This window comes from Struthio camelus, chromosome 2, assembly GCF_040807025.1.
Source record: "Struthio camelus isolate bStrCam1 chromosome 2, bStrCam1.hap1, whole genome shotgun sequence".
Taxonomy (NCBI): Eukaryota; Metazoa; Chordata; class Aves; order Struthioniformes; family Struthionidae; genus Struthio; species Struthio camelus.
In genome coordinates this window covers 146,442,986-146,464,212 of record NC_090943.1, presented here as the reverse complement: position 1 = coordinate 146,464,212, position 21,227 = coordinate 146,442,986, and the positions used below count along the sequence as shown (strand labels likewise).

The following is a 21,227-nucleotide window of genomic DNA, read 5'->3' as shown; positions in this document are numbered from 1 at the left end:
TTTCTTTAAACCACATTATTTTTGAAGGGGAACAGATATTAATGTCAATGAAATATGTTCTCAAATCTTTATATAAATAGAACAGACTAGAATAAGAGTTATAATTAGCATAGCATTTTGCAGCATTTTTCAAGAATGCCAGTAAAATTTTAATTAAAAGCTAATGTGCAGTAGCAGTATCTCAAATATGAAAAATATTATTTCAGAGAAAAGGTACCTTTGGAGAACACAGAAGTAGGAACAATCATACAGCAATATTATTTCTAAAGGGTGGCCTAATCCTGTAGCATAATTCTTTCTGCTGTAATCCTTTCAGCTTTCACAAACTAAGAAGGATTTGATTAGCCTAGTACTTGAATAGGACACTTCCAAGTAATAACAAGGTGCAGAAAATGGTATTGCTTATTCAATTCAGAGCACTTTTTTCCCCAGATGGCTGCATAGAATCAGTATTTCATCACTGTATTATTGGTATTGTGCTAGCATAGGCTCTGCTTTTGAAATACGTACGTATCTGCTTAACTTCAAGCACGCAGGTGAGTCATACTTGAATTTTGGCTTACACTGCAGAAATTGGCGCTCTCTAAATCTATCCAATGATACCATTAATACTCACTGATTTTGATGTACTCTAAAAATACCAGATTGCGGTGGAATTGTGTGAAGTATTGTAATTTGCATTTATGAGTCAGATACTGCTGGCACTACAGTACTCTAAAATTTACTTATATTGCAGTGTATTTTGTTTTTCTGTGTTAGAGCTCTCTGTTACTTGAAACTGTATAAATATGAAGAGGCTAAGCAGGATTGTGATCATGTTCTTCAGATAGAAGATTCTAATATTAAAGCTTTCTATAGAAGAGCACTAGCATACAAAGGATTACAGGTGAGGAAAAAAGAACATGACAGGTATTCTTAAGCACTTCTAAACTTGCTTATCCTCTTCAAAGGCAATCAGGTAGTTACAATGGATGGGTAAATACAAGCAAAGTATGCAGTGTTGATGATTTATTACTTTATGTTTGTAGAGCACTAGACATATATAAAACATCATACAGGTATTTTTGGAACATGAAAGTCACCTGAATATTGACTTGCAATAATTTGAGAAGATGCAGGAATATTGCAATAAATATTGCAATAAATGAAAGTTTTGACTGGAGTTTGATTAAGCAAGTTTCGACTCTTTTCTAAAGTTCTAATTTCCTTCTAGGTAGCCCAGTCTGTTTTTTTCTGTCAGGGCGTTCACTAGATCTTTGCTGTTGGGTATACTGATCTTCTCCAAGTCTGTCTTCACCTGTCCAAATGAAAATCTCAAGCTGTTTTTTGGCATCAGTTCACACTTGAATGCTTGTCACATTAAGCCAGAGCTTTAATTTTCTTCATCCTCTCCCCCCTCCTTTTCCAAACACAGGCCGAACCTTTATCATTAACTTCCTTTCTCCCTCTCTGGGGGCATCAACATTATCTTTTCGATCAGGCTAAATTGGTGTTCATCTTTCATCCTTGCTGAAGTCTCACATCCAAACCATGTCTAAGTCATGCAGGTTCTCTCTATATGAAATCACTGAGACTCAACATTTCCTTTCCATCTGCATAGAAAAATTGTTGTCTGTCCTGTCCTAATCTTATATCACAGTTTCTTCGGTATGCTTTTTTCTGACCTTGATAACACGGTCTTGTATTGCTCATCTCCATCCTGAGTGTGACTGCAAATCTCATGTTCCGTGACTTGAACCGTGTTGTTCCTTTTGTCCATCTCTCTTGGTTTTCCTTCTTCACTGGATGGATGTTAGCTACTTTCTACTCTTTTGTAAGCCTTTCCTAGCAATCCTTACCCTACCTTTCAGCTCTTTCCTGATAACTGAATGATCAGCTTCTCACTTTGCTTGGTTCATGATGGCAGCTTTTGTCACCTACTCTGCATTAGGTTTTCCAACAAGCGTCTTTAAATAAGCATCTTAAGTGCTTTCTCCCAGGTTGTTCTTCAGTCTAGTGGTGATTACTCTAAACGTTTAATCCACCACGTTCCATCAGTATCCTCCTTCAAATGAATACTTACATCAGAGCTCTCCTATGTTTCATGCCATAACAAAAAATTACCTCATTGTCTCTCAGTCTAAAAATTGCTTGAAGACAGCCTGTTTGTGCTTAGCGGTATACTAGCCTATTCTCATCCTGTTTTACGTGCAATTCCAAAAGCAAGTCTTAGCATGAGATCATTTTTAATGATAAAGTTATTCCTTTGTCTGCTGGAGTAGCTAAAAATTTTTTTAAGTTGCCTCTGATGCGTTGTCAGGGAAGGTGAAAAACTTTAATTTTATGTAAAATCATTTTCTGTGGTTAGATCAGGCCACCTGGTATTAATTTTCTGTAGCTTTATGTTATTGGAGTCGATAAAAGTTAGTATAAATAGCAGCAAAACCAGATAGTGATTCCAGCAGTCAAAAAAATGGGAATTACACACTGGTGAAGAATGTCAAGAAACAGAGGAATAGCTGCTTTTTTTGAATATTTCAGGAAAAATATTATTTTAGTTTTACTGAAGATATAACCAGAAATATGCTGTTCATGGATTCCCTCAGGACACTTTCAGCTGGGGACTCCCAAGATGTTTTGTTTTGGTTGGGTTTCACGCCTTCAGTATTGCCACTTCCAGGGATATAAGGGGTTGATAAAACCAGAGAAAGCAACAAAAATGATCTAGGGTTGACAAATCACTCTAATGAAAGATTTTTAAAAGCTAAATACATGTAATTTGGCAAAGATGAAACTAAGCTGGGAAGTGTTATTAGTTTATAAATATGCAAATACTTTTTCATGAACGTCGAAGTGGAATTTAATGTAGTAAGTGACGATGTTTATAGATTTACTGAGATGTATTTAAGGGAAGATCAGGAAAAAACTCTGCTTTTGTGATGGATTAGGGCTGTAATATGGGACGCAGAACTGGAATGGACTTTCTAGAGCTGATAGTCCTGTCCGTTGCTTTGAGTGCAACCACTTTATGATTTCATTAAGAAATGTGGCCAGCTGCAGTTTGAAACTTAAGGGAGCTGCTTGTTTACCAAGCCTCATGATTGCTGTGAGAAGTCTGTTCCAGAACCTCATTTCTCTGTAGTTATGAATCTTCACGTTTGTAGTTCAAATAGTTTAGCTTACGTAGTAGCTCTTTTCTGATGAAAGCAATATCTACCCCATTTCTGCATTTGTTTTCTGAGGCTAAATAATTCTAGTTCTCTTACTTCTCTTTCGTGATACAGCAGACTTCAATTCACTTAGAAATTATCATGATGTCTCTGCACCTTGAATACAGTTGACTGGTATTGAACAAAATATTCCAGATAGGGAGAGAGTATGAGTATCTTGTACAGTAGTTATTTTTATTATAGTTGAGATACTGAGGAGAAACTTCAGCTGATATATGAAATGATTGTTTGTGATAAAATTAGTGGCTTACGGTTATCTTGTGATACTGCTTGGGAACAGAACAAATGTTAGATCTCTCACTCAAAGAAATTCGGCGTCTGATGTTAATGGTCTTTTGCTATCTACTGTTACATTTCATCGTTGTTTTTGTCTCCCGTCCTCAGGGTATCTTGCTTTTTCTTTATGATATTCCAGTCTTCCTTGGAGTTGATATTGCTGTCAGCTTTCTCTCTCCATAATATTTAGTCTGAAAATTCATTCATTCATTTTTAATGAATGAATTTCTCTAATAAAACATTAGACAAATCACAAGACTAATTCTTGAGGAACTGTATGCTAATTTCCTTCTACCTGACTTATCTGTCTAATCCTCTTGTTGATAGTTTATTAACATCTTAGAGTTCATAATGTAATTCCAGTTTTCTCAAGTACAATTTCCCATGTCAAACTATAAGAGATGGTCTATTGAAGTGAAGCCCAGGAAAGACTAGGTATATTTTTAATTTAAGCTTAATTTAACTCTTGTATTGGCAAAGTCAGCATGCAAAGTATAGTTGGATTCACATTATATTAATCTTGAAGGAATGTTACATTGTAAGCAATTAAGCTTAAAAGCAGCAGTCTTCAATAATCTGATAAACGGATGGGTCTTTCAGAGAATAAATTATTTCACTCTCCATACTTCATATGAAAACATTTAGTCGCAAAATACTCATTTAAAATCATCTTCAGTTTCATTTTTTCCTTTAATAAAATTATACTCTCTGTTTTTTGATTATTTTTGCATATTTGATGCCAATAACTAGGCATTCCTATTTTTCTTATTTGTAAAGGACAGTATGGCAGTTCTAATTTATTTTTCTAGCTGTTTATGAAAAACATATCTTCTCTTCTACTCACAGAATTACCAAGCCAGTGTTGATGATCTCAACAAAGTACTTCTAATAGATCCAAACGTTCTTGAAGCAAAAAAGGAACTACAACAGATAACCCAACTGCTTAGCCTTGAGAGCAATGCTGTAGCTAGCAGTCAACAAAAGCAAAGAAAGAAGATAATCATACAAGAGGTATATCTGTTCATTTTTAAAAGCAAGCAGTACAGAAGCTACACATTTGAAAAAAGAACATTAAAGCTTTTGTCTTGCAGTTCTTGCTCTACACTTTTCTGGTCGTATTGTATTTTCATGATCTTTTAAAAGCGTATTGGAGGATTCTTGGATAAGATATGTTTGGTCTCTGTTACATTCTATAGTAAAGCTTGTACTGATTTGAGGAGCATTCTGTACCACAGCAGAAATGAAAGTAGTAGTTTCAGATGGCACTGAAGTTGAGGATATCCCTGCAATCAAAAACTGCTTAGACCTCAAAATACCTGTTTTACAAAATACTGCAATGTCAAATACAGTTTTGCTTTTAGTCTGTGCTATTCAGGAAACCTCTGGGGCTGTGCTGGCAAAGGTTCATTGTCAGCAGACATGCCGCATGTTCTTGTACTAGTAGTCAATGGTCTGAGGCATGAACTCCTCCCTTAAAAGATAAAGAAAGAGTATGGGTAGAATATCTGTAGAATCTTGTAAAAGGAATACGTGATGGCATGTTACAAAGGAGATCAAAATATTAACTGTGCGGAGTTCAGTTTGAATTAGGCGATGAAAGGATTTTCTCAGTCATCTGATATTTTTGGATTGATATTTTGGATCAGCTATGCTGATCCTTTTTAAAGGATCATTTAAATGCATTTAAAATGCATTTTTACCTTTTCTGTTTTATAATAAAATATATAGTTATCAGTCTGTACAGTATTATAGATGTAACTTGGTGATGTAATTTCAAAATGGCACTATAATGGCAACTGCAGTGATTAATACAAAAGCAACTTCTTTTACTGCAACACTTCACAATTGCATGAGTTCTCAGGATATATGTATAGTGTTCCTTAAGCTCTGGGTTGTGACAAACAAAGGGACCTGGAAACTGTTCAGAGGAGGTTTGGGAAGTGACTGCATTGTTGAGGGACCAGCTAACTACCTTACTGGCAGTGGTAATTTTTTCCAGGGGTGAGGCAGGAAACATTTAGGCTTGCTACGATAATTACAGCTGCTCCCTTAGAGAGCCTTCCCTATCTTATCTATTGTAAGACAGGGGAATTGCATGAAAACAGATGGCAAAAAAAAAAAAAAACTAAAGTTTAACTAGAAACTCTGATTTATCATTATTACTCAGTTTTAATCAAGCTGTAATTATATATCGGAGAATCAAGAACATCTCCCTCGATGCTAAGGATTATTGAAAAAATGGAGCAGGCTCAGAGCAAAAGGTCTGCAAGCCCAGTACAGTATTTTGCAAAAATGCCTAAGCTGGCTCTTAGCACAGCACTGTACTATGCAATGCACTGTTCTCAGACTTTTGCAAAAACTTGACATCAGTTGGAGAGATCCTATTCAATAAGTTTTAATCAGTTTGTACGAATTCCACAACTCTTGATAGCTTGAAATGGATTTTAGCAAATGTAGTTAAAACCTATGGTAAATTTTAACGGAGTGCTGGGCACTGAAAAGAAATATAAAATACACACTTTTGACTGAAAACCTTTAAAGATGAATGATGGAGGTACCATTTTGGGGGGAAGTGGGTTATATAAGAGAGGAACATAAGTCCACTTATTTTATGAAGAAGAAAGTGCTGACTTTCACTTTTAGTGACTTTTCAACTGATACATGCATGTGTTTTATGAAGCTTCAGAATATCTATAGTCCACATCATTAAAATCGTTTGTTGCCGTTTCCTTTGTGAAGGTGACTGAATTTGATGAGCAGAAGGAGGGACAGTCTGCTACATCAGAAGATGCTGTTTCCGAAGAAGTTCGAACAAGTGCACTGTTGAAGACCGCTGAAAAACTGTCTATTTCAGAACCAACTAATGCTTACGACTTTGGTCAGATTCTAAATACAGTGAATGCCAATAAGGATGAATGTGCTTGTGCAGATCTTTTAACAATTATTGATCCCCCAAAATTGCCAGTGCTGCTAAGTAACAAACTTGAAGGAGAAATCTTCTTGATTTTTATCCAATCATTGGCATGTTATGTACTTGGAAAAGATCCTGGCCTTGTTTATCAGCACCTTTTCTACCTGAGTAAAGCAGAAAGATTTAAGGTAAGAATATAGGTTGGATGCATACTTATATTGAACAGAAACTTAGAGGAATTTTTCACATTACAAAAACACGAAATACTGACTTTGAATCTTTCAAATGCTACAATTTTGTGTCACCTGTGCTGATTATAATTTTTTTTTTTTTTTTAGGTAGTGCTAGCACTTCTTAGCAAAAATGAAAAAGAACAGGTTCAGCAACTGTTTGACTTGCTTTCAGAAAAACAAAACCATCAGTACTCTTTAGAAGATCTGGAGAGCCTTAAAAAGGTTTATGAACTTTAAGAAGAACTTAAATTAAAATTTATTTATTGCATGCATATAGTTGATGTTAATAAGATGGATGACTGAACTATGCAGACTTGCATGAGATGAAGTGGGTCTTTACCTGGACTGTTTGAATTCTATTTTGTTTGAAAGGTATATGGACATTTAAAACTTGCTGCTCCTTTTTTCTTGTAGTTGTATACATTTTTTAATCTCTAGAATTTTATGCATCTGTTTGTTTTGTGTTCAATAGCAGAGTTCGTATTATTTAACATACTGGTTTTAATTAGATTGCATTACTTATATATATATATATATATATATATTTGTGTGTGTGTGTGTATACGTGTGTGTGTGTGTGTGTGAATATATATACACACACAAAATGCAAAATATATTGATGATATGAACCATAACACACTTTTAGTCATCATTTATTATGTCATTTTATGGATTGTATGTTCTTGTGGTAAAGAAGCGTCCTTTAGATAAATGAGTCAGCTAGCAATAGCGTTGCTAAAATGAGTTTACAGAAAGTATTAACATTTTCCAGCTAAATTACTACATGCTGTCTTTGTTTTCACTGTCCCTGGTCCATACAAAACAGATTTAAATATTTTTGGTGCAACACAGCTTAGCAGCAAAGATGACCTTGTCATGGAACGCTTTGAATGAAAGTAATTAATTATTAAATAGGTCATTACATTTTTAAAATGATGAACAAGTGAGCAATTTTTAGTGTATAGAGAATTGGGGTTTTTATGTGCGTATGTAAGGATTGATGGTCTGCATGGCTTTTGAAGTGGTCGTAGTGAACAAGAGAACAAGTGGCTGCGATTAGCAATAAAAATATTTAACTCTGAGTTTTGTAATCAGATTATTTAAAACACCAGCTATTTCTGTTTACAGATAGGTTCATAAGGTTAAAACTAAAACCTTTTCATGAACCCCTTGTGATTTTGCTTTGTTTCAAGCAGCACTTAGGTCTTACGTTTGATCCTGAAAAGGCTCTGTTTTCAAAACGAATCTTTTTGATTTTTCAAAATGTATTTAAAACCCCAATGCCTTTTTTGCCCCTGTGGGAAAAAAAGTACATCAACTGACTAGCACTGCAGAAATATTAAGAATGTTATTTTATTTAAACCTTTTCTCAGGTGTATATTAATACAAAATAAAGCTATTTCTTGAAAAGAACAATTCATCAATTCTCATTATTTCTAGCTCTACACTCTTTAGACTTACTTATAATTTTGACATACTGGATTACAAGTTTTATCTTGAAGTAGAATTGCCAAGAATGTGTCTTTTTAATTCCTAAAGGAGGATCTGTACAATTTTGTTCTTAAATAGCCTCTTTTTGCAAGAGAGCTCTATAGCTGGTGTAATCTGTATATAACCAATTGTACTTATCCTATAAAATCCCAGGCGGATTTCATTTTGGAAATCTGGTGTCAATTTAAACCATAAAGTTTGTAGGGATAGGCTTGGAGACTTGCTTCTTCAATTAAAAAAAGGGGATAGTTTTTGCCTTCTGTTTTTTTTTTTAATTAATTACTGTTATTACTGTAATAGAAATACAGCTTTGGCACATAGATTGTTCATATTTCTCTACATACAGTTTTTGCTTCTGAAGCTCTGTGCTAATGAGTCAAGTAGTTGAACGTTGAGGATTGTCTGTGCTTTAGATGAACAGAGATGAAGTAATTGACAGAAAATTAAGAATATTTTGTTGATTATCCTGGTAGGTTATTTATAGTTCCTATTTTAGTGGTCAGAATCTTTCTCCCACAAAGTCCTACCAAAGTTTTCTTCCGGTGTTTAAGGTGAACATTTTTGTCGTACTTAGCAGCAACAGCCATGCTGGATTCTTGCTTCCAAAGGGCTTCACAGGGGGAAATGACTTGGGTTTGCGTGCAGTGGGGGGCGGGCCTGGGAGGGACTTGTGAGAAAGGACAGAAGCAGTAAGAAATCAGATTTTTATTAGTTGCACATTTCAGGTAACAACCTTTTTCTAACAGGAGGCATAACAACGGACACTGAGCTACCTATATAGCTCGTATAGAGGATTTCAGTTGCTACACAGCAAGTAGGAGAAGGGAATACACCCGAGGGCTCTAACGGAGTTGGGAGATTAAGAATAACGAAGAAAAGCTGGGCCACGGGCCCCTTCCACCCCTGCACAGAGGGTAGAGAGAGGACAAGAAAACGTCTGGGACCAGCGGTTTCCAGCATGAATGTTGCTGACAAAGAATCCACTGTTGCAGATGCGTGTGTGTACCAAAGCTGGACACATGAAAAGTTATTTAAAGTGTCATTTTGATATTTTCTATTTATCGCATACTAAAATAAAAATTAATTACTGATTTGTGTTTGAGCCCTTCTCTGGAATTCTACATCCTTTCCGAGCCTGAGACCTGTTACTCATAACTCTCGCTCACAAATTTTGCAGCCAAAAAAACAATTTGCTTTAGCAATCCCCCTGAAATAGCAGAAGCATCAAAAGGCCACTAATATACAAAGTCACAAGTTCAAAAACGTTTGAAGTTTAAAAAAAAAAAACAAACCTGTTTCTCCAACACTGCTGTCATACACATTGTATCATCTTTAAGTGGAAGTGTAGCCATTATCTGGGGAAAACTTCAGAACAAGGTAAAGAACTTACTTAAAGGTTGGAGTTTCTGGTCTTATTAATATATTGATTAGGAAAAAGGGTTTTTTTGAATAAAGATAGCATTAAAAACAGTTATGTAATTTTAAAATACTCTTAATTGCTTGAAAACTGTAGAGTAAGAGCCAGTGTCAGAAGACACCAAATCACAGAAGTTCTTGATGAAGTTAAACCTTGCCCTCTGCTGCTAAAACCCCCCAAACCCAGAGGTATTAAAAGCTCTTTGGACATCTTTTGAGAAGTAATCTTGACTGCTACGGTTTGCATCTCATCGTGTGGTTTATTTTGACACTGAAGACAGACCAGAACCTTTGCAGCAGTAAATCACAATAAAAATATCATTTAGTAAACAGGAGACAATCAGGCCAACTACTATTATGACTTAAAAAATATGAGATTTCAAAATTTTTATTTCTGCAAGCTCGGTTATCCATGAGGAAATAAGAGAAATGGCTTTTCATAGATATGTAAGCATCATCACAGTTAACTTTAGGACAATTTTAGTCAATTCTTAGTGATTAAACTAGAAACCTAAACACTGTGAGAAGAGAAAGGGGAAGATGCCTTTTGTAACACTACAGTCCAGTTCCATGGCCAGAGGAGACAGAGGTTAACTCAGTTTGAGACCGAAATGATGGAGATCTGCAAGCTAAAATTACACCTTGGTAATAAGGGCTAAACGAAGAGCTACAGTCAGTCGTGTTTCCAAGTAGACCCCCCGTTAGCCAGCTGGCTGGAGGGAACGATCACCGGTTGTAAGCGGAGCTTTGTACCCACGTGTTTCAGACGCGCTCTGCAAACGATTAAATAGCAAACAGCCCTGGGTTTGAGTGAGCAGCACGCTGCCCTTAAGCCACCCTCCCCAAAGGGCACGGCTGAGCCCCAGAGTGCCGCTGCTCAAAGGCAGCGGAAAGAGGCCAGGCCCCTCAAGAAAGCTTCACCTCAGCCCCAGCTAAATGTCCAGCAACAAATGGTTTTTTCCACTTTCCCTGTGACTGAGGCTGATCTCTCCAGTTTAAGGCCAATTGTAAGCAATCTGTGGTTGGTTGGTTATTTAACCAACACACCTGCCCAGGCCTCCTCAGTAGTTAGCCCCTCTAACATAACTTAACGCTGAGGTCAAACAATATTCCCAGCCTTTGGCACTTAGCAGTAGCTGCCTTTTAAAATAAAAAAAAAAAATAAAAAAAAAAAAAGTGCATTTCAGTCCATGATCCCCCAAGGGAGGAAGACACTACTGAAGCTGCCCCCAGGCCAGGCACACGCTCTCAGGCGCTCCTGGGCTCAGCCGCCCTCTTCCTGACTCAGGTGTTTCAGGGCACCCCCCCCTCGGTGGTGCCAGACTTTCTTCCTGCACCTTACGCTGCGCCTTGGTCCCAAATAACCCTCTGAAGCAGAAGCCAGTGAACAACGATGCAGTGACGGTGATCATCTTGCACAGAGGGTAGTAGACCCCTAAAGTTTTGGGCACTGTATCTTTACTACTGCTATTCTTAGTATTATGTCACCTGTACTGTCTGTAAAAATTGTGTCAGTCCATTTATTTTGTAACCCCACAACTATCTCACCTTGGATGCTAAAGTCAAAAGATCCTAAGTTACAGACAATACATTTTTTTCTTAAGTACAAGAGAATAAAGAAAAACCTGAAACTTCACTGTTTTGATTGATAGCTTAAAGAATGATGTCAAATAGACAAATACATTTACAGGTCATTAAAAAAAACACACACACACACAGTTATTAACACTCAAAAAAAAAAAAAACTTCCATGAAGTTAAGCAAAAAAAATGAAACAAGTTTGAGGTGGGTCTGTAAGACCACCAGGGGGCTAGCAGCACCTGCAGGCATTTTGGTGATGGCGCTGCCTCTTTTGGCTCTTACCGAGGTTGGCTCCTCACTTCAGGAAGTATTGGTGGGAGTGACAGAAGCCTTACAAAAAGCAAACTAAGACTTTGGGAGGATACTGTTGATTTGGCGTGAACAGCTCAGGGCAAGGCCACAGGCTTCAAAACCTGCCCGTCTCATGGGGCAGCATTAGTCCATTGAAAGAAACTTGGGGGCATGGGAGGGGCAACACCACTGAACTGGCCCCAAAATTGATTCTGGCTTCGTGACTCTGCTGTACTTAGAGTGAGCACCAAGGCAGGCAGCAGGAGACATCACGGGGTGGCTGAATTTCCCCTTTTCCCCTGGCAACCCCTGCCCTGTCCACTCCTGGTCTTTTTTTCCCCCGGCTTGAATCACTCCTGGCTTTTAAGTCTCTCTGTCCTTGGCATTAGTTATCATTCCCCTTCCTCTCCCCCCCCTTAAGGTTGTCAGGCTGAACGGCACTGAGAAAAGCCACGTCACAGGGAGAAAACACAAAATGAGATGAGAAGGCAGCAGCTCACTAACTTCTGTCCATGTTACCTTGCAAAGTCTCATCCTGTAAAGCAAAGCTGGGAAAATCAAGACTAGGACTGTCCAGCTGAACTCTGGTGGCAGAGAGCTTTCTGCATGGCTTCAGTGCAAAGAGTGTAAGCTGAAATACTTATTTTAACGAAGAATTTAACTAAAATACATATTCTGAGCAGTGGGGAACAAGACCCTCCCCTCCCTACTTGTAAATCAAGATTTATGGCGGGAGTTATATTGACTCCGAAGGACTAACATTCTCAGAAGAATGCTGCAGTGGGCTGAGCTAGAGTGCACAGAGGTTTAGAAATATTCATGTCCTTCAAAAGGTTTGATGCAAGAGAGTTCATTATTTAAAAAAAAAAAAAAAAGCTATAAATGCATTTTTAAGTTGGGAGGTGGCTGTTAATACACACGAAGCCGGGGTACACAGACGCTTGTCCCATGAGTAACCTGCAGTCCCAGTGCAAGAAGCGAAGACTTAAGGGTCTTTGGCAGATGGTTTCACAGCACATCCAAGGCCACCAGTGAACTAACCCCACTGGGGCTGTTGCTTTTCCTCCCCAGCTCCTTTGCGGTAGGAGCTGGGGAACAGCTGTGTGAACAGCTCTCTGGCGCTCGTTCAGCGCTCAAACCCAGAGAGCTGGCTGAAGGGGCATCAAGAATCACTTATCCATAAGCACTTGCTCCTTTACCCGATCTTTTCCCAGGCAGCAGTGTTTACCTTCTCACCAACTAGCCCGTACGCTCTTAGGGATATAACACGCTTTACCATGAAATGCAGCCTCCAGGTGCAGCAGTGCAGGGCACTAATACCACTTACTTGCAGCTTGTGCAAATTTTCTGCTGCCCAGTTAAATGCTGCCCTCACAAATAAACACAGCAACATCTCCTCCTTTGTGCTAAAGCACGAGCGGGGCTACGGGGAGATAAAACACCCAGAGCGCAGGATGGAGTGTTCAAAAGTGTCGTAAGCAAACAATCCGCAAAGATGTAATAGTTCTAACGACATAAATCACGTTAGCACTAGGCTGACGCCTAGACACAACCATTCTAGTTCAGGCTGTTGGGAATTTCATAATTTTAATGCCCTTATTTTAAGGATGATAAGCAATAATAGTTCTTCAATAAGCCTAGTGCAGAGCTCTCTGTTGATCTATCGCCTGTAGGACAAAACTTACGTTTCTGAGGAGACTCCATCATCTTTTTTTGCTTGAAAAAGCAACTTTCTGTAAATTAAAAGCAGTAAAATCAATGTTTAAAGAAAAAGCTGCAGTTGCTATTGTTTGAACTCTCACCAACTCACGCTGCGAGGTGAAAGCACACGCAGCTGGGCACAAAGCTACTCGCCAGGTTGGTGCCTTCCCCGGGCAGCCCCGCGGACCCCCTTGCCCAGCCCCAGCACCACCCAGATGCCAGCAGCGTCTGCCCCTTCACGGCCGGCGGGCGAGCAAGGCAGGGGCAGGCTGTCACGGTTGTGGTAGATCTCCCCTTCCAGGCTGGACGTGGGGCCAGCAGGATACACAACGCCTGCTCCCACCACCGCCTGAGCCCCAAAACAGGACACTTTAGGGGAGCCTCGTGCAGCAGTCGGATCGCATTTATGTTTCAGCCCAGAGGCTGGCAAAGGGACGCTGGTGTCCTGCCGCCTTCTCACGCCCTTTGCCCCTTTCATCCGGCAGCGCCGTCCTGCCGTTGCTGACGGTCGACACGGAGGCAGGAGTCAGGTGTGTCACGGCTGTTTCTGTCCCCGGCCATCGCATCCTCCAGCCACTTCTTTCCTCTGCAGCCTGCGCGTGTCTCCTGGGGACGCACAGGGAGAAAACAGAGAGCCGTGGTCATCGCTGGCCGGTTGCAGGAGAGGACACAGGTTGGGTGCCCTGTGGGAGCACCACAGCGGCAGGGGCCCTGCCGCAGGTCTGGCCCAGGGCAGACTGAAGGTTGCTCACAGGCAGGAGCTGACCTTGCTGCTGTCCTCAGAGGACAGGCCCTTCCCCAGCCCCTCTGCCTGGCTGGAGACACCTGCCTTGCACAAGGGCAATGACAACAGCAATAATCTACAGGGGGTTTGTCCCACCAGCTTCACAATGCAGCAGCCTCCGCACGCTTTTGTTGTTAACGTGGGTCAGCGCCCCCAGGATCAGAAGGGGGCACGATTATCTCTGACAGTGAGAAGGGACCAGTCACGCTGTGCTTTTCGCATGCAGTTACACAGGGCTGTGGGGAGCGAGGAATTTGGGTTGGCACGAGGCCTGGCTGGTGGTTCCCCAGCTTTCAGATGGGTTGCTCCTGGTAGGAGCGAACGCTGCCTCCAGCGTTTCAAAAGGACCCACTGCCAAAGTGCTCCAGGGGCATCCGCAGCTGGGCTCTGCAACAGCACCCGAAACAGCACTCGGCTGGGAGGGCTGCACACTCAGTGGCACCGCCCCTCCACGAAGCACTGAGGAGGCAGTGGCACAGGTATGCGGAGGACATGGGCTCCAGCATGGAGAAGCCACGCTGGAGAAGCCCACAGCTGTGTTCACATGACAGCAGGGAGCTGGGGCTCCGTCACTTGGTGCAAGGTGGCACGGAGAGCAGAGCCCAAGCCCGGCCAGAAATGTGCCTGCAGCAGGTTCCCACAGGACAGGCTCAGTCACGCAGCACCCAAAGTCTGGGGAGGCTCCTTTGGGAGAGCTGATCAGTAACAAGGAGCTGGTGTCCCTCTAGCACCTGCCTTGAGCATCTCTGACACCTTTTGCAGCAGCTCCTTGCCCTGGGGCAAGACGGTAAAGTAATACTGCAATTTTTCACAGGGGGGAAAAAAAAAAAAAAAAAAAAGCACAGCAAAACCACAACTCCAACAGCACTGGACAATCAGATTTTAGCGAAGTATAGAGGAGGAACACGACAGCAAGGAAAAAATGAAACCAACGCAGAAAGTGGCCCAAAGCTGAGTGGACGTCGGGCTCTTCGCCGGCACCGCGTGTCCTGCAGAACATCCAGTCTGCTACAACAGCTAGGAGTGTCCAATAGCACCAGAAGTGTTATTCAGGAGCTTGGCACATGAATTACGGGTCTATTTGTCCACATTACTTAGTCACCACACTTGCTCTCAGACATGCTGCCCAAGAGGACACAGCAGCAGGACAGTTTTACCCAGACAAACTCCTGTTGGGTGGTCCGAGGCTGAGCTGGCAGCTCCGTACTTGTCCTGGCACCCTGCCACCCGGTGCTGCCTGCCGCAAGGGCCACCAAGCACCTTGGCACTAGGCGACCGCGCAACATCTGCGGCTCTCGGCACCTCCTGAGAGGCAAACATCAGGTTTCAAATGCAGAAGTGAAGCTGGGCAAGGGCACACGGAAACCACACCACAGAGCCAGGATCAGACCGAAGGCATCCTGAATGCTGCGCTTCATCACTCCCTGGGCCACACCGGTAGCTGTAAGGCAGAGCTCACATTTGAAGGGTTTTGCCATCCCACGTTGCAGAAAGGTCACCATTGGGCACAACCACCATCCCCAGCCAGCCTCTAATGGCAGCAGGGCCAACTGCAGCATCCTAACACTAACGCGAACCGAACTTCAGAAGTGATGCAAACAGAAAATGGGTCAGATTTTGCTAAGAAAGAGGGAACTGAAGCAGACAAGCACAGGGGCTATGGAAGCAGAGGGTGGGAGCAGTGCAGCCATCGATGCAGCGCAGGGAGCCCATGGTGGACCTTTCTCCGATGGGCTCCTGCCCCTGTGCTCGTTGGCAGAGATTACAGCGCATCTCACCTGCAAGTGCTGCTGTGCCCCAAGACCGACCAGGGCACAGAGGCCCTCCATCAAGCCAGAGAAGTTACTGCAAAAGTCAGAAGCCCCTTCTGAAAAGCTACAGCTGTTTTCTACAAAGAAGCAAAGCGTGACAAATTCTGGCTCCTCAGAGAAAATGACAACTTTTTTTTTTTACTGTGCTTTCCCTGGACAGCTCTGCAGTTTGGGTGTTAGCTCTATAAAATTTTTAACAACCTCAAAAATGACTCTACCACTGTCCCAAGTACTCAAAGGTACTTTCAAGTACCTGTGTTTCAATATAATTAAGTATTTAAGATACGTTGCTATATTATTCTATAATTTTAGCAATGACTTGGTCTGAAGTCAAGCAGAACTGTTCTAGCTGAGAGAAGGAAGAGGTCTAGAGTCAGCTGCTCCAAGACGCTCCCTCCAGCATGGCTCAAAGATTTCCTTCATGATGACAAGAGGGCAAGATGCTGCCCACCACCTACTTCTTTTAGCCAAGGACCCCTTATACCAACTACAGCCTGAAGAAGGGATGCTTCTGTGCGCTGAACTGCAGCTCACGTAACAAAGGACCAGTGTGTCCTGCTCGGCACTTGTCCCAGCACCTTTTGGAATCACATGTTCATAAGAGGGTTTCACGCTTTCATCAAGAAAAGAGGCTGTTGCACCTTCTCTACAGTTTCTTTATGGCAGCTTTCAAAATCTTCTATGAAAACTCTGCAACTCCTTAGAAAGGAGCTGCAAAACCCTATACACAATCTGGTTGATAGTTGCCAAAAATCTTCCTCTTTGGAGTACAGGAGACTCTGCCCACAAGCTACGTTATGCCCAGCCTAGTATCAGCTCTAGCTGCACCTTGATCAATCCTCCCCCCTGCCAATGCAGAGGCATCCCAACATGCTGCCATCTTTTGCAGTGAGGTAACATCACTGCTTATCTGAGGGGCAAAGGTGAAAGGTTATCTACCAAGTAGCTGGACTTCTTCCACTCTCTGTGCATGTCCACCTCTCAGCCATCTCCTATCCTTTAATCATTTTCAAGTCCCTGGAACTGCCAGGGCAACAGGGGTGAGGAAGCCTGCGCGCACTGCGCAGCGGGTCCACACAAAGTCACAGTTACAACAAAAGTTTACATATCAGTAAAAACTACTCAGCTCATACATGCAAAATTTTGTCACACCAATTCAATGAGAGGAATTAATGTACAAGTCCAGATCTTTCACTACAAAAAGGCATATGCAAATTAGGAAGAAAGGTTTTTATGGCAGCTTTCATCTGCTTAGTCTTGCAAGTCTTCGGAAAAAAAAGTCTGGAAATAGCATGGAAAGAGAAGTCAAGCAACGCTCAAGTACTTGCAAGGCAAGATTATCTAGTTATTTTTATGATCGCAAGCACCAAGTTCGTTGCTAAAACTCAAAAGTGAATAGAAATGCAGTTCTGCTTTTCAACACTATTCATTACCTTTGAATACATAATTTAAAATTATCAAAGGTGATTTCAGAGTGATTGAAAATAAAACTATCATTTGATAAAGCTTACTTACAAGAGTAAACTTATGCCCAATCTCCCGTGAAGCAAAACTGAGGTACTAAGAGATTAACAGATGGGTTTAAATTTGCAGAAGAATGAAACAGGTCTTCCAACTCCCTGCTGTAAGCATTAAATAGCATTGCTACGAATTAATGTGCTCTAGCTGTTTCCTAAGTGTACTGAATCCAAAATATACATTTTCAAAGCTGGAAATGACATCAGCAAATACTTTCATTGCTACTGTATGAGACATCAGATGCAAAACTAAACTGAAGACAAACAAAAGCCAAAGCAGAAGTTCATCTTCTTTACGGCAAGGAACAACTAATTTTTAGCTTAAGATGAAGGTAGTCATATGAGACTGCACACAAAAACTTCCTCAGAGGTTTGGAAATACAAGGCCTTGAACAGCCTTCATCAGCTTGACTGCATTTACAATGACAGAAGCACGACTGGCTCATTATGCTGGTAACAGCTTTACTTCAACTTCATTCTCCAGCCTCCGCCTACAGAATTGGTTAAGCTTTTATACTTGAGTTCCTGACTATAATAGAGAGATTTCTACACAGGCCTGAAAAATTACATCAGGGAATTCACAAATTGACTTTCTAAGGAGACGAACAGCAAATGCTTCAGTTAATACTGATCCTAATTCAATACATTTGCTCTTCAATAACAATCTATTTTAAGATCATTCACACTTTGTCAGATAAAAAGGGGAAAAAAACCACTCAGGAACAGAGCATAAGAAAAGAACTGTTAATAACTCTAACCTAACCTACAAAATATAAAATTTACATTTGCTTCCAATTCAGACTGTCAGATGACACGGCAAAAACCGTCTTTATGCCTTGCAGTTATTTCTAGGGTACACTATGTGCTTCACTCATCTTGTTTCTTATTCCTTCCTTGAGCTGTATGAGAAAGAACTCTCTGCTAATTGTAGCTTTAGAATTGACCCGGCACGGCAGTTATCTTCTTGTAATTCACTCGGATCAAAATACAGCTCACGCATGAGTTAGGAATGAGGCAGATCCAAGTATTCCTTCTATAACGCATCCCAGTCAGCTTTAGTTTCCCACTTCCCGAGCCCGTCAAAATGCAGATGAGAAAACAAGCCTAATGAATAGGCAGTTCAGCCAAGCAAAAAATACCAGTTGTTTATCCAGAAATACGGGCCAATCTGCAGCGTTTCAGAATGAACACCTTACAAGATCGAGTGAATCAGGAACAGCATTTCTGCAGGTAGAGAAAGTGAAGTTTTAGATTAGTCTGACCATAGTCCGTCCACTTGTACTAGGTGCAATTTTTAAATAGAATGATATACATACACCAGAGCCGCATGCTCTCAGAAAATCATTTACTACTGTCCTGTCTGCTGTAGAGGCAACTCAGATTGCTACTGTATAAGATGAAAAGAAACCATGTTGTAATCTTGCACAAAAACGCAACTAACTTTAGGTCCTATATTTCAAATTAGCAAAGCTTTCGACTTCCAAAGAGCACCTAACAAAACACACACAATTGAAGGTAAGACATGAGAGCAGTCAGCACCTGACAGAAAAGGGAGCCTTCCAGGGACACGCACAGTTCTATAAGGCTATCAAGCACACTAAACAATGGACACCTAGAAGTTCGCATGTAGACATTTATTTCAGATATGCAGTTTACACGCCTATTATTGAGCAAAACTGAATTGCAAATATACAAATACTATAACAAGCAATATCAAATAACGTAACTGGCACTAGTGTTATAAGCATATGAATGAAACTGGTGAGGGTAAGCCATGGAAGAGGACTGCAGCTCATGGCATTTTCTTTTCATCCAACCAAACTTCCAGTAGCACCATAATGGCAATACTTACAAGAAACACAAGACAGAACATTGTTAACTGTTATTCTGATATTCACAATTTTTTTTTCCCGTTTTAGTGAATTATCTAGCAAAAAAATGTTAACAGTGCAGGCGCTTTGGCCATCTTCAGCTTGTGTTCAGCTGTATATCTTCCATATGCAAAAAGAAAAAGAAAACAGCCAGCATATTTGGAGCCCATCTTTGCATTTGTGCAATCATTGCACTGCACTTTGATTCTGGGACTGAAGATATGCATGTCTTGCAAAGAGATGTCTCATGAAAGTCATCCACTAAAGCCTGAGTGAGTCTTTGGTAGGCTAATACGTCATTATTATTATACATTTATCTACCACAGTCGTTTTATTCACTAGAATTTTCTTTTGTGATCCAAGGTGGCCAAAGAGGACATTCTGGAGAACATTACAGTAAAATCCTGAAACGACCAGGCACGTAAAACCCAGTCTTTTCCAAAGGCACCAAGAATTGATGGGGCACCATTTTTTCCCCCTAATGAAAGGTGACTGTAACTCCTTTTCTACAATGCTTATAAATCAACGGATTCTTTACAGTTTTTATACAATATATAGTAGCCTTATCTGCTGCATGGTTGGTTGCATGAATAAATAAGTAACCCCACTGTTCTTCATAGGTGATGTCTCATTTCCACCATTTATCAAGTACCAATTTCTTCTACTTCAAAATTATGTAAAATGCCATAACCTTGCTCAAAGTGTACACACACATAAACGCACCTGACACAGGCAACATCCATCTGAGAATATGCAATTCATTCTACATGCACTCTAAATACAATGTGTCCAGTCATGAACCAAAACAATCATTACAAATATTCATTGCTAAAGTATGTTGGTATAGGCCTCTGCAAAATGCTTGCCTCCCTTAACTAGAGTACACCCTAGAATGGTTTCATTTCAAGTTAATACTGCTCAGCTAACACCCATTTATTATCCCAAACCCCCTATTTGTCAAGTGAACAGTGCAGGAAATATTATTCATTTTAGCATTTAACATATTATGAATTAGCCAATTTTATCTAAATACACCAAGTATATGCTTTCAAGCAAAGTTGTGGCAAAAATACAAAACATGGACTTATTTGTACTGTTGTAATGCACTTGTTAAAGCCTTCATGTCTCTTCACACAGGTCTGTAAGAGCCATATGAAGTATTCTCCCTTATTAGACAGGTACATATAAAATGCAATTCTATCAAAACCTTGCTTCTGCTGGTTACCTGAAACTTACGGTAGTTGCATGTAATTCAACCAGCTTTCAGACAGGGTTCTTTAGTGGTAAATGTTTTTGCAGCACTTATAGGCTTAAATTTCAGTCTGAATTGCAGTGCTTAATTCCACAGCATGTTGTGAATGGTTATTGTTTGTTTCCTTCAGTGTTTCACCAATACCTAAATCTACATCTGTTGAAGATCCATTATTAATGCTTTCTTCAGCAATATAACTCAGCTGTGGAACATCAGTGCTTGGGGCTGTTGGAACAAGCGCAGGAATTCCACTCTGGTGGGGAGAGTTTTCCAAGCGATCATTTTCTACCTCTGGGAGAACACTAACTGTGGTAAAACGAGTATGATAATCACTGGAACCATGGCTACAGGAAGTTTTCATACTTTCCATATCTGAGCAGCTAAACTCAGAAAAATGACTCGAGTGAGAATCTGCTACAGATGGAATACTATCGCTAAGAGAGGGAGAGTCAAATTCACTGGAGTTTGTGCTTTGCTGTTCCAACAGCTGAGCATCCATGTCCTCTCTCGTCTCATTTATCTTCATGCTACTTTTCTTTCTCAGTTTACCTTTACATTTTTTTCCTGCTGTTGTTTCTTTGGACCACTTGGCGGCACTAGATTTGCTTTCTGGCAAGCAGGTGGATGAACAACCAGCATTACTACGACCTGCAGCACTGCCGTCATCGACACTACTGCTTCCGCTGTTGTGTCTGAATTTGGCTGGCTTTGATTCAATATCCACTTGCACTTCCATACTGTTGCCTTCCCTAGAAGGAGAAAGAATCTGTGAGTGTAAGCAGTCATCTTTAAGGCAAGCCAACCAATACAGCCAAACAGTCATCTTTAAGGCAAGCCAACCAATACAGCCAAACAAACCCTTGCTGCTTTCCAAAATACGTAG

General features: G+C 40.8%; 2 protein-coding genes across 11 annotated transcripts in view; one reads left to right on the top strand and one right to left on the bottom strand.

The window, feature by feature from the left end:
• The window catches only part of SPAG1 (sperm associated antigen 1), a 49,015-nt gene extending 39,804 nt beyond the window's left edge, over positions 1-9,211 (top strand). Inside the window, exons 16-19 of the mRNA XM_068932926.1 lie at positions 760-886; positions 4,332-4,496; positions 6,225-6,584; positions 6,735-9,211. Of these exons, the coding sequence (XP_068789027.1) occupies positions 760-886; positions 4,332-4,496; positions 6,225-6,584; positions 6,735-6,866 (784 nt within the window). The 3' untranslated portion in view covers positions 6,867-9,211. The remainder of the gene's footprint in view (positions 1-759; positions 887-4,331; positions 4,497-6,224; positions 6,585-6,734) is intronic.
• A 4,102-nt stretch (positions 9,212-13,313) lies between these two features.
• The window catches only part of RNF19A (ring finger protein 19A, RBR E3 ubiquitin protein ligase), a 63,043-nt gene continuing 55,129 nt past the window's right edge, over positions 13,314-21,227 (bottom strand). For 9 of the 10 annotated variants that reach the window (XM_068932934.1, XM_068932929.1, XM_068932933.1 and 6 more), the window contains one exon: positions 17,952-21,093. In XM_068932934.1, the coding sequence (XP_068789035.1) occupies positions 20,403-21,093 (691 nt within the window). In that variant the 3' untranslated portion in view covers positions 17,952-20,402. Of the gene's footprint in view, positions 13,716-17,951; positions 21,094-21,227 lie in introns of those variants that run through there. The other variant, XM_068932938.1, reaches the window with a different exon arrangement.